The 14,059-nt window shown below is 23.3% G+C and overlaps 1 protein-coding gene across 2 annotated transcripts in view; it reads left to right on the top strand.

Moving 5' to 3' along the window:
- Positions 1 to 14,059, top strand: part of LOC101235455 (uncharacterized protein KIAA0825 homolog) — a 114,214-nt gene that overhangs the window by 73,484 nt on the left and 26,671 nt on the right. For both annotated transcript variants that reach the window (XM_065792906.1, XM_065792907.1), the window contains exons 13-19: positions 2,430 to 2,469; positions 3,163 to 3,215; positions 9,544 to 9,680; positions 11,524 to 11,631; positions 11,797 to 11,849; positions 11,950 to 12,097; positions 13,487 to 13,595. In XM_065792906.1, the coding sequence (XP_065648978.1) occupies positions 2,430 to 2,469; positions 3,163 to 3,215; positions 9,544 to 9,680; positions 11,524 to 11,631; positions 11,797 to 11,849; positions 11,950 to 12,097; positions 13,487 to 13,595 (648 nt within the window). The remainder of the gene's footprint in view (positions 1 to 2,429; positions 2,470 to 3,162; positions 3,216 to 9,543; positions 9,681 to 11,523; positions 11,632 to 11,796; positions 11,850 to 11,949; positions 12,098 to 13,486; positions 13,596 to 14,059) is intronic.

Here is a 14,059-nt window from a genome sequence, read left to right as displayed (position 1 = left end):
CTTAAATCTGTCCTTGTATGTAATACTGTTGCCATATCTGTAGCGGATCTTCTGATAATACCCTTTCTCTTTTAGACAAGGTACAAAAACACATTGTAAACATAGTTGGACCTGTTCTTGCAGCCAACCTCCAACTGTTGTTGTAATGTGCTTCTCTTCCTCTTTTCTATAAATAGTATAATGTGCACCGCTCTAAAGAGCTAGCATCTCTTGTGCCATCTATTAAAATTCATTCTCATGTTACTCGTCATTCAATTAAGTCTCATAATTTTATTGTGACTATTCCTAAGTGTTCTAAAATTTTTTCTATTTCCATCAGCTAAAATTAATTCTTGTATGACTAGTCATTCAGTCTCATTTTTTTACTGTATCTGTCCCTGTTTGCTCTTAAAGTTTTTATTCGTCTAGTTTTTTCCCCACACTGCAACCCTTTGGAGCTCTCTCTCATCTTCATGTTTTTCTTACTCATACAACTCACAACTTTTTAAGTCTTTTGTCAACCAATTTTCTTTAAAAGCTCTTTAACTCTATTCTTTTTTTTTTCTAGTAACTTAATAGTGATTGCTTGGAGCCTTGTTGGGAGTGAGTCATAATGAAAAAAAAGAACTTGTTACATATAATCTTTTAATTATTTTTCTAATAATATGAAACATAATATCATCTATATGGAATCACCTATTTTTGCCCCTCAGATTTTTTTTAAATTTTGGCCACCTACAGATTTTAGGAAAATAAACACAATCCTAAAACTTTCAGATTGATTAACCAATCCAACCAAAAGTTATGATCAAATCAATACAGACCAAAGATATTTGGTGAATCATAACTTTGTAAATAAAAGCGTGATCACCTTAAGTTTTATTTTTCATCCAAATAATTCATTTTTGATGTTGGTTTTGACTGATTTTAAACAATTTTTGAGTTATTGTATCTCAAAATTGTTAAATAATGCAATATTAGGAAAATTTTTTAACTTTAATATGCTACAGTTTAATACCCACAGACAGGCAGTGACAATTTTGTGTTACTTTACTGTACTTAGGGTAACCATTTGTAGTAAATATAAAAATTATGCATTAAAAGTTAATTTAACACTTGCAACTTGGTAAAGTATCACTTTTTAAAAAAATTTGATTAATTATATTTACTTTACAAGGCATAGAAAATAGCATAACAGTTTAGATTAATTATGAGAGTTTTTACTGTGGAAGTTCTTTTATTTATATACAGAACATTAAATAATTGTATTTGTATACAGAACATTTATTGATTGATGTATTATATCAGTTATACTGACAGAAGATATAATTTACTCAAGTGAAATGCCTAATATTTTTTTAATTAAAAAAGTTGATTGAACACAGCTTATTTAAAAAAAGAAGTTTAAACAAAAAAAAACTTTTAGTTTGTTTGTTTTTTTAGAAAAAATGTTTTTTTTTTCAACCCTGGTTGGTACTATAAACTTCTTGGAATACAATTTCCTTGAATTTCCTTTGAAGCATTTATTTTTATAAAAAATATGTCAAATAAGTGCTCCATCCATTATGGGTAGAAGTGCTTGTGATTACAATTATGCTAATAATGATTATGATAATATGAGTAATTTAAATCAAGTAATTGTGATTTGTTTGCACTTTTTCAGCTTTTTATGATCTTTCACCTTTTTTTACTTTTTTACAATATAGTGCAACTTAAGTGTTTTTTTTAACTCAACCTTTAAACTAAAAAAGCATCAGACTCAAAATTTTACAATATAGGTCTTTAAATTTTTAGAGTATAAGTCTTTAAATTTTTTTTTGGTGATAGTCTATATATGGAACCTCCAAAGTAAAAAATCTCATAATTTATTTAAACTGTTTATGGTATTTTCTTTGCCTGCAAAGTAAATGTAATTTTAAATGAATGATAAATATAAAATTTATCAAATTTTTTCAAAAATGTGATACTTTAGCAAGAGGTTGCAAGTGTTAAAGTAACATTTAATGTATTTTTTTGATGTTTACCACACAAGGGGTTGCCTAAGTACAAAAAAGTAACAAGTAATTATCACTACCTGTCTGTAGGCTTTGAACTGTTACACATAATTAACATATGACACTATATTAAACATAAGTTATGACAAAATATTAAACATAAATTATAACATAGTAATAAAAATAAGTTATGAGTCTTTCAAATAATATTATGCTGTTATAATTTATGTGTTTTACAGCCTTGATTATTCTGTTGTTTTTTTAATATATTAAAAGTTATTTTCTAATTTTTTAATACATTAAAAATTATTTTCTAATTTAAAAATCTTTAAATCATAAGTAAAAGAATATTCATAGTGAAAATAAATATTTTTATAAAAGATTATTCATACTAAAAATAAATAAATATTTTTGTAAAAGAATATTCATAGTAAAACTAAATAATTATTTTATTAGTGATTATTCAAAAAGTTTCAAGAAAAATGATGTTGAGGAGGTATTTTTTTTTATTTTGTTTTTTAATAATTTTTCATTTTAAAAATATTATAAATACAATTGTATTAAACATAAATGTTTCACATTACATATTTCTTCCAATACTTGAGTTGATGCAGCTTTCTTGTTTTTTTTTATGAATGTGTAAGATTTGCAGATTGTTCTGATTGTTAAGATTTGCAGATTGTTCTGTTTGTTAAGATTTGCAGATTGTTCTGATTGTTAAGATTTGCGGATTGTTATCTTCAAAATATGAAAATTTAAAAAACCTTCTTTTTGCTAAGTTATCTAAATTATTTTTTATTAAAATTACATCACAGTAAGCTTATTGTGAGATTTTAAATAAAGCAAATTATCCTTGTAATGATTATCTGACTCTTCTACTGAAATTTTGTGTTTATATATAAATATAATATCTAAATACTTAATATGTGTAAAACCTGTTTATTGATCTCGCATTTAAAAAAGGTATAAAAACTTACACTATTCAGAATTAGTGTTGAATGAATTTTGTTTGAAAATCTTTTTAAATAAATCAGATACTATATGATCATATAATTTCAAAGAATTCTGTTAAATTATATATTAAAAATTAACACCAACTTTTTTCATATGACTCTTTTTTTTTCTGTTTTTATTTTTAATATTGCTTTAACATTTATTATACATTTAGTTTAATTATTATTTTTTTTAGTTGCCATTATGGTTGCAACTTATTGCTGATAATATAAGCTCTGTTTTGAAAAGGTAGTTTATTTTCTCACATTTTTTATAAAAAAATAAAAAGTTACTTAGTTTAAATATAATAAACTTGAAATAAATGTTATAAAATAATATAAATATAACTAAAATATGTATATAAAATATAACTAAAAAATAAGTAAAAGTATAGTAAACAAAACATTTAATAAATATCAGGCCTTGTGATAATGCAGGAGCGATTGCTTTGTGCATGTGATACACGCTCGTAAATGGTTGACAAAACCATTGTAATGTAAATGATTTTCCAGGTGCGACAAATAGCACCAGGAAAATCATTTACAGGCATGTATCACATGCACAGCGCCAAATATAAAAATTATGCATTAAAAGTTAATTTAACACTTGCAACTTGGTAAAGTATCACTTTTTAAAAAAATTTGATTAATTATATTTACTTCACAAGGCATAACAGTTAAAATTAATTATAGGAATTTTTACTGTGGAAGTTCTTGTATTTATATACAGAACATTAAATAATTGTATTTGTATACAGAACATTAAATAATTGTATTTGTATACAGAACATTTATTGATTGATGTATTATATATTTATATTAGTGTATATATTTATATTAGTGATGTATTAGATGATGTATCTTGTATTTATATACAGAACGTTTATTGATTGATGTATTATATCAGTTATACTGATAGAAGATATAATTTACTCAAGTGAAATGCCTAATATTTTTAATTAAAAAAGTTGATTGAACACAGCTTATTTAAAAAAAGGAGGTTAAACCAAAAAAACCATGGATTTGGTTTGTTTTTTTTTAAAAAAAAAAACTTTTAACAATTTTTTTTTAACAAATAGTGCTCGCTAATTTTATTAGAGAGTAAAAAATTGAAAATTATAAGTTGATTTTATAGAAAATATTTTGAGTAGAATTTTTTTGCTGTCAAGTCTATCTTTAATTAAACAATAGAGTTTGCATATTGTTAAATAATGCTTAAATAATACCAATGAAGTTATATTTGTTATAAAGTACATCACACATAAATTAAAATTAAAAATCTCAGTGCATAAGAGCCAATGATTTATTTCTTCTATTTAAAAGTTAAATTCAGTACTGGGTTTTTTTTTTTAAATTCCTGTTGAACTTTATCATATTATCCCTTAATTGTACCTTGGTTTTATATATATATATATATATATATATATATATATATATATATATATATATATATATATATATATATATATATATATATATATATATGTAAATAAGTTTAATTTTGCTGTGAGCATATATTCAGCAAGAGTGCTCGATGAATGATATATAATTTATTTTTTGACAAGATTAAATAAAAATAACTACATGATTTTGACTACTAAAAGTTTCATGCGTTTAGCAATCATCAGATAAAAAATACATTGTTTTTTTTTGTTAAAAAATATACTTAATAAACATAATGGCGTTCAAAAACAATTATAAAATTATAACTATTTGCAAGCGTGGTTTGTTTTTTTAATCTTTGGGCTCGTGGTTGTCAAGCAAGAACTTGTTTTCGTGACGGCACTTAGAAATAATTTCTGTTTTTTTATTTAATAATTTCTGCGTACCTTTGTATGATATTATGCAAAGTTTTTCATAAAGGCAAAGCAAGCATTTTTTTGTTACGTTGCTGTAGGCGGGGACTTGTTTAATTATTGACCAAGTTAATTTTGGTGTTATTTTTAAGTTTTCTTTTATCTGCCATATATACTTTGAAAGGGTGGTTGAATTTTTCATCTTTTTGTTTGTGAATGAGTGTTTGTGGTTAGCCCATCTTTTCTTCCATTCACCTTCTGCTAGGCCAATATATACTTTTTATGGGGTGTTAGGGGGGGATACTATACATTTATAAATAACATTAGAGGCTCTACATTTTCCTATTATAGGGCAGTTTTCTTTTTTTATGCAATTGCAGGGTGGGTATTATTTGGTCTTTCTGAACTAATTTTCTTGTTGTGGCTTTTAATGTCATTAAACATTGCAGAAAGTCCTTGCTATTTTTTAAAAACGAAACATGGAAGAAAAACTTAGTACACGACTGCTTTGATGTCACAATGGGTTGCTTTGATGATGCAGAAGTTTGTGAACTGATGGGCCTATATATATTAGACTCACTATCTAAAATAATAAATAAAGAAGACGTTGGACTATATCGTGACGATGGTCTGATGATACTTCGTAAAAAAACTGGATCACAAATTGATAGAATACGAAAAAACATAATTAGAGTTATAAAAACGATCAGTTTTAAAATAGAGATCCAAACAAACCTACCCGCACTCAACTTCTTAGATGTATCCTTTAACTTAGAAAAAAGCTCCTACCAACCTTTGAAAAAACCAAATGAATATCTTCGTTACATCCACTCTGATTCCACCACCCTCCGCAAGTAATAAAGCAAATCCCCATCTCTATCAACAACAGATTATCACAAAATTCCTCGAATGAAAAAACATTTATTTTATCTATACCAGAATACGAAGATGAACTAAGAAGAAATGGCTTCACTAATTTTAATTTAAAGTGTAACCCTCAAAAAAGAGAAAAAAAGACAAGAAAAAGAAATATAATATGGTTGAACCCCCCTTACAGTAAAAGCGTCTCTACTAATGTCGGACATATCTTCCTGAACTTAATCGACAAACACTTTCCAACATCCCACCCCTTAAGTAAACTATTCAATCAAAACACCATCAAATTGAGTTACAGCTGCACCAAAAATATCGAAAGTATAATAAAAAGCCACAACAAGAAAATTAGTTCAGAAAGACCAAATAATACCCACCCTGCAATTGCATAAAAAAAGAAAACTGCCCTATAATAGGAAAATGTAGAGCCTCTAATGTTATTTATAAATGTATAGTATCCCCCCCCCCTAACACCCCAGAAAAAGTATATATTGGCCTAGCAGAAGGTGAATGGAAGAAAAGCTGGGCTAACCACAAACACTCATTCACAAACAAAAAGATGAAAAGTTCAACCACCCTTTCAAAGTATATATGGCAGATAAAAGAAAACTTAAAAATAACACCAAAATTAACTTGGTCAATACATATATATATACATATATATATATATATATATATATATATATATATATATATATATATATATATATATATATATATATATATATATATATATATATATATATATATATATATATATATATATATATATATATATATGTATGTATATATATATATATATATATATATATATATATATATATATATATATATATCTTATATATATATGTCTTATATATATATTATATATATATATATATATATATATATATATATATATATTTATTTATTTATTAAGTATATAATCAAGTATATAAAAAATAATTCACTTGATAATAATTAAATTGGGCGTTCAGTTTAAATTAAAAAGCATTTTTTGTTTTGCACAAATAATGAATGGAAAGTTATGAAGTCTTTACTGCTAGATAGACTGATATGGCCTGGTTGTTTTGACATGGAATTACTCTATACATTATAGTATATTTTATCGATATCAAAAAAGTGTTGTGTTTTGTGTGCTTAGTAAATGTAGAAGATACAATTTTTTTTTTTCCTTTCCTTATCTTTACTTCACTTTTGGTAACTAAATTGAGATTTTACGGCATCAGTTGGAGAGTGAAGGAGGAGCAAGAGAAATTTGAAGACAAATAGTAAACATTTATATAACATTCAACAGATAGATTGGAATGTTTACTATTTTCACAAAACATGAGAATAAATTATAAAATTAAAACTTGAAAGAATTTTGAAAAATCAAAAGTTTTAAACCACAAATTTGAAGAATGAGACAAGAAAACTTAGTTTAAAAAATCATGTGTTAAACATTTTTACTGACTTTAATAATAAGTTAAATAATTTTTAAATTTATTTTTTAAGATTAACATTTTAATATTAGTTCGAATGTGAAAACTTGATTTGAAATAAATTTAAATTTTTGAGAAATAAAAATGCGCAATGTTTCATTGTTTCTATTTAATATCAAAGTCACAGTAACATATTTCTTCCGGTGGATAGATTAATGCATTAACAAAAAAACCACAGCTTTTTTGCCTGATTTTACATTTTATTTATTTTATTTTCCCAAACTTTACATGGAAAAAAAGTATTAAAAACAGTATTAAAGCTTAAATTTTGTATTAAAGAGGTAACAAACATTCTGAAATAAATCTGAAATAAACAAAAAAAATATCAGATTTGCAAAGTAAAACAATGAAAAACTCTACAAAAACCTATTAATAAATAATCTTTCAGAAGTTATTTATCATTATAATTGAAAGTTGTGGTAGGATTAGGAAAGTGTTTTGTAATTTCTTTATCAGCAGCATCATCAAATCTTAAAATTTTCTAATTAATTAAAATATATATTTTCTAATTGTGCACTTGTTACAATTTACTTACTTTTTCAAAAAGTCTTTAATGTTTTAGAAAGTTAACAAACCGAATCTTTTCTTTTTACAAAAGATTTCATTCGTAAAATTTTCTTACAAAAACTTATTATCTTACTTATTCTTACTAAGACAATAAGTTTTACCTTAATTACCAGAACAAAGTTTGTATTTCGAAGTTTAGGAGAAAGTGAAGTGAGAGCTGCAAATAAAATTTAAAAAAAGAATGACAATAAATTTATTTGAATGTAGTGGAGCCTTGGTTAAATTGAAAAAAAATGAATGAAAACAAAACTTTTCTGTAAATTAAAGCACTTAAATAGTTTAAGAAATTCAATCATTAAAAATTTGTATAAAAACATATAAAATGCAAAAGTTTTTGCATTTTATATGTTTTTTTTTTAAGTTTGGTAAATATGAAATGTCACTGATGTGATACTAAGGTTTCTATTTTGATAAGAGTTTATTGAGGGTTAATCTTATATATATATATATATATATATATATATATATATATATATATATATATATATATATATATATATATATATATATATATATATATATATATATATATATATATATATATATATATATATAGATTGTTGCATTTGGGAAGAGCGGAAGGAAAAAAATGATTCTTACGCCAACACATATGTCACTTTTAATTACTTTTGACTTTCGTCCAACATTTGCGTGTTGTCAAAAAGTTAAAACCATTAATTTAATTACAAATTAATCGTTTTTTAAAAAAACCACAAAAACGCAAATTTAATTGACCAAAATGTTTTTAAAAACATGAATGTTTTTAGAACATTCTGAATGTTTTTAACAATATAAACAATGTTTTTATTTTTATTTTTTTTAATAAAATGTTTTTATTTTTAATTTTTTTAATAAAATGTTTTTATTTTTATTTTTTTTACCATAAATCATGGTAAAAAAAAATAAAAATAAAAACAGTTTATTTTTATTTTTTTTATCGCAAGACTCGCAAGGGAGTGCTGCTACATCGACTGACAAATAGCCTGACTCGCAAGGGAGTGCTGCTATATTGACTGACCAATAGCCCGACTGGCAACAGAGTGTTGCTACATCTACTATCTTTTAGCCTGACCCGCAAGGGAGTGCTGCTTCATCGACTGAGGGTTTGTTTTGGGCAGGCAGTCTATCAATTAATAAAAAAAAAAATTCCGGTCTTGCATTTTATTTTTTACTTTTTGTCAACAAAATATGGAAAAAACTTTCTAACAACATATAAGAGTTCTATATATATATATATATATATATATATATATATATATATATATATATATATATATATATATATATATATATATATATATATATATATATATATTTTTTTTTTTTCATATATATATGTATATATATATATTTATATATATATATATATATTATATATATATTTATATTATGTATATATATATATATATATATATATATATATATTTATATATATATATGTATATACATATGTTATATATATGTATAAATGTGTATATATATATATATATATATATTGATATATATATATATTGATATATATATATATATATATATATATATATATATATATATATATATATATATATATATATATATATATATATATATATATATATATATAGATATACATATATATATATATATATAGATATACATATATATATATATATATATATATATATATATATATATATATATATATATATATATATATATATATATATATATATATATATATATATATATATATATGTATATATATAGAGAGAGAGACATATATATACACACATATATATTGATATATGTGTGTATGTAAATATATTTATACACATATATAACACACTATTATAATTTTAAATTTTACTATGGATTCTAGAATTTTAAAGCCAGCTTATGAGTTAATTTTTGAAAAAGATCGTGTTCGAGCTACACCTTCATTTAATTTTACAAATATTCAATCACTTCCATGTGGTTGTGCTACAGCTCCAGGAGATGAAGAGAAAGCTTTTAAAAGTATAAAAATATTTACTTTTTTTTATTTTAACATTTTTTATTAAGTTATTAAGTGAATTTATTGGTTTTATAATATAGAATAGATGCATTAAGTCATACAAAATTTACATTTCAAGGTGTATTGATTGGTTTAATTTAAGTCTTTGGTTTATTAAACAGTTTTAAAAAATGATTAAGCATTTGCTTCATTGAATTATTTAAATTTCAGTCAACACAATAAAGAAGTGTAACAACGATTAAATAATATGCAAGTTCTGAGATTTGCAATTTAAAATTTGAAATGTTAATATGTCAAGTTTATTCACACCACAAAACACTATAACACTGTTTTTTATATTGTTAAAATAGCTTCAGTTTTTAGAAATGAAATTTAAATAGAAAAGGTTAGACTTTACTTTTAATTGTTAAATAGAAAAAACTTAAAAAGATTGAAAACAGATTGAAAAAGTAGTTCATTCACTAAAAAAATCTCATTTTATTGTGCGACCATACAGTTTGTATAAAAACTTTTATAAAATTTTCAAAGTTTGCTTCTTTTTTTTTTTAAATCCGTTATTCCATTTGATGATGTTTATAAAATAATACCCAAGTTTTTTATTTTTTTATTTTTTTAATGCATTATTTAAAAAAAACAACTATAAAAGAGTTTAATTTATCAAAAAAAAGAAAATAGAAAATTTATGAAATTAATAAAAAAATTAAAAAATTATAATAGTGAAATTGAAACCATCAAGAATAATATATTTTGATTCAGTTTTCAGTTGTATTACAAATCTACTTGTATACAGCTGATATATTTTATCATCTCTCATGGTACAATATAATGTTATATTTTGAGATATATAATAAGAAAATGGCATTGTAGAAATTTGTTCAAAACTCACCCATGAAAAACAAAACACACAACTGTGAAACCATGAAATCCTCAAAACACACAACTGTGGAACCATGAATGTTAAACTTAAATTAAAACAAGATAAAAGTTAAGTAAACATTTACATGGTTACTGTTTCTTTTATAATGCAGAACTTGGAAATGTTGTTACAAATGCTCATAAAATACCTAGAATGTTTAGTGCCATTACTCTAAGAAAGTAAGTTAATAGAAAAGTTTAAAATAAGTCAATAGAAAAATTGGGATGAAATCATATTCCAGTTTATCATGTGTATCATGTAACTAAATGAATTCTTAAATCTTCAATAAAAACTGTGATGTCTCCCATTAAATTTTAAAATAGTCTTTAAATGGTATAAATTTATTGTAATGTCAAGTTTCCGAAGCCCATACAAAAATTATTTATTATAATGTTTCTTAAGTATTCAAAATCTATATAAAATTATTTATTATGCTTCTCTAGTTTCGGAAGCTTATACAAAAAGTATTTATTATAATGTTTCTTGGCTAGCTTCACAAATATGTTTTTGTTAGTTAAGTTCTATCAAATATGCTTTTATTAGTTGAGTTCTATCAAATATGTTTTTATTAGTTGAGTTCTATCAAATATGTTTTTATTAGTCGAGTTCTATCAAATATATTATTATTAGTTGAGTTCTATCAAATATGTTTTTATTAGTTCTGATGAGTTACTCAAAGTATTGATACCTATAAAGCAGTTCTAATGAGTTACTCAAAATATTGATACATATCAAGCAATTCTGATGAGTTAATCATAGATTAAATTTTGAAGCAACTTTATTATGGTTACCCAAAAGAATTGTATGAAATACAACAATATGAACCTTTATGAAGAAACCATACTTTAATCTAATTAAACTATTTTTTTAATTCTGAATTCCCTTATTGTTAATTTTTAATTTTTACTTCTAAACTTTTACTTTATTAGGTTGGCCTATACAGTTGCGTGATTGTTTGATGCTTACTTTAAATTCTTTGGTTGACAACATTGTTATCTTTCCAAAAGTTATATGGATTTTATTGGTTTATGTTAGAGGTTACTTTTGTCATAATTCTTAGTTGTTTTTTTTATATAAATTTTTTATACCCTTTTAAAAACTTTTAACAAAAATTTTAAATGTTTTATGGAAGTCTATCTTTTGGTTAGGTTCGTGTTAGGAACTGATAAGTGCACTTATGTAATATTTTAGTTTATTTTTAGATGAGTGCAATTTTGCACCTTCATGGATTAAACAAAAGCAACTTGGAACCAAAGTAAATTTATTAGGTTTTATTTGTATAAGTTAACTAAGATTTTTATTGTTGATAGTGGATCATTCATTATGTCATGTGAACTAAGATCCGTTTTTTTAAGGTACTTGCTTCTTTGCTGTATAATTGGTTATCAAATCCATGTAATATAACATACCTTTCTTATAATGCTGATATTTCATCAGAAACACTTGACAAAGTTAAAATGTTTTCTGAATTACTGTGGCATGTTGTGTATAATTTGACTTATGGTAATACTTACAAAATCTGCTTTTATTTAAATATGTTTTGTAGTTCTTAATATACATGTTGTTTTTCTCAATGTTTAATAGAGTATTATTTAAACATTATTTCACAACATTTAGCAATTTTTTTATCACTTTAGTATTTATGCACTTATTACAAGACATCTAAAAATTTTTATCACTTTTGTATTTATGCACTTATTACAAGACATCTAAAATTTTTTATCACTTTTGTATTTATGCACTTATTACAAGACATCTAAAAATTTTTATCACTTTTGTATTTATGCACTTCTCGGTGTAGTTAAGGCAATTTTAAAATATTATAGCGTCTGTATGATATTTTGTTGACTATGACATATTTCCGTTAAATGATCAGGTGTGTGAATTATTATAAAACAAAAAAAAAATTAAAATGATAAATTTTGCGGTATTATAAAATATAAATGCTTATAGCGATAAAATCCAGACCTAAGATTCCTTTTTTTTTTTAAAAAAAATCTTAAAATCACAATCGCTTGTCCAAATTTTAACAAGATTTTGAATAAATACATTTTTAGGTGATATGAACATTATAGTTTAAAAATATGACCTGTTCTGATTGGCAATTTTTTTAAATTATAAGCTCTTTCTTGATCGGAATTCAATTATTTTTTGTGAAAATTGATAGAAATATTGTGTTTTGACAACTATATATAGTTAATATACATCAGAAACGATTAGAACTAGGATCAATAGTAAATTAATGAACTTTTTCAAAAGATTTTAACTAAATTCATGTTAACGCTGATGAGCGGAATTAATCTTAAGACTCCAAAATGGTGTTCTTTAGATTCACTATTACTGGTAGTAAAAAGGTTTTGAAATTTATATAAAAAAGAAAAGTTTCTTTAAATATTAAAAAAGCCTGAAGCAATAAAAGTTATACCATTTAAAGCTCTTGTTTGGACATACTACGCTAAGAAAACTATACTAATTACAAATAAAAGAATTTGAATAATTTGTAAATCGCCTTAATTACACTGAGTTATTACAAGACATCTAAAATTTTAGTAAAAGTTTCTTTATATTTATTGTGTTAAAGTATGGAAAAGTCTATGTATATTTATTAATTTTAGTTTTATACACTGTTGATTTTGTTATAATATTGTTGATAAATAATTGTTTTGATATTGTTGATATATATATATATATATATATATATATATATATATATATATATATATATATATATATATATTAAAACATAAAAAAATTAAACATCAAAGTTAAACAAATATTGAAATAAAATTTTATTTATTTATATAATTTTTTAAATCATTTGAGCAATTTTATAAATTTTACTGAAAATTCAAAAGTTTAAGTTTCAATGGATGTAAATAATTTTGTTTGTAGATGTTACAGAAAACCCAAAAGTTTCAATGGATGTGTACAAATATTTGCAAAATTCATCAGAGATAATCATGAAAAAGCTTTCTGATTTAGATGCATGGTGTAACCTCAAGTATGCTTTTATTGAAAGTATAAGTACATAAAAGTCTGTATTTTATTTTTTAGTTAAATAAAACACTTGTAAATGATAAAAAGAGCTTATAAAGAATTGTTTCTCATAAGAGATACAATTTTAAAAAATCTGAGAGAAACTTGAGTAAGGTTTCAAAGTATCGCTAACAAAAAAATTTGAAAGTAAATTTTTGTTAAGTAAAAACTAGTAAATAATGTAAAAAAATAAAAAATAAGTAATGAAAACAAAATTTTTTTAGCAACCATGAAGCATGATCATGCTTATGTGGTTGTCATGCTGATACGGTTGTTGAACTTATTTTAATAAAGCAAAGTTGTTACCAAGTTTTCACCTACAACTAAAAGAATTGTCAAAAACAGTCATGTTTATGGTGGTATTTATTATATTAATAAATATAATAAATAAAAGTATTTTATATTTTATTTTGATGTGTTAATGATCTT

Source organism: Hydra vulgaris, chromosome 03 (genome assembly GCF_038396675.1).
Source record: "Hydra vulgaris chromosome 03, alternate assembly HydraT2T_AEP".
Classification (NCBI taxonomy): domain Eukaryota; kingdom Metazoa; phylum Cnidaria; class Hydrozoa; order Anthoathecata; family Hydridae; genus Hydra; species Hydra vulgaris.
Note: the sequence above shows the minus strand (reverse complement) of the source record. Positions and strands in the feature narration are given on the sequence as shown.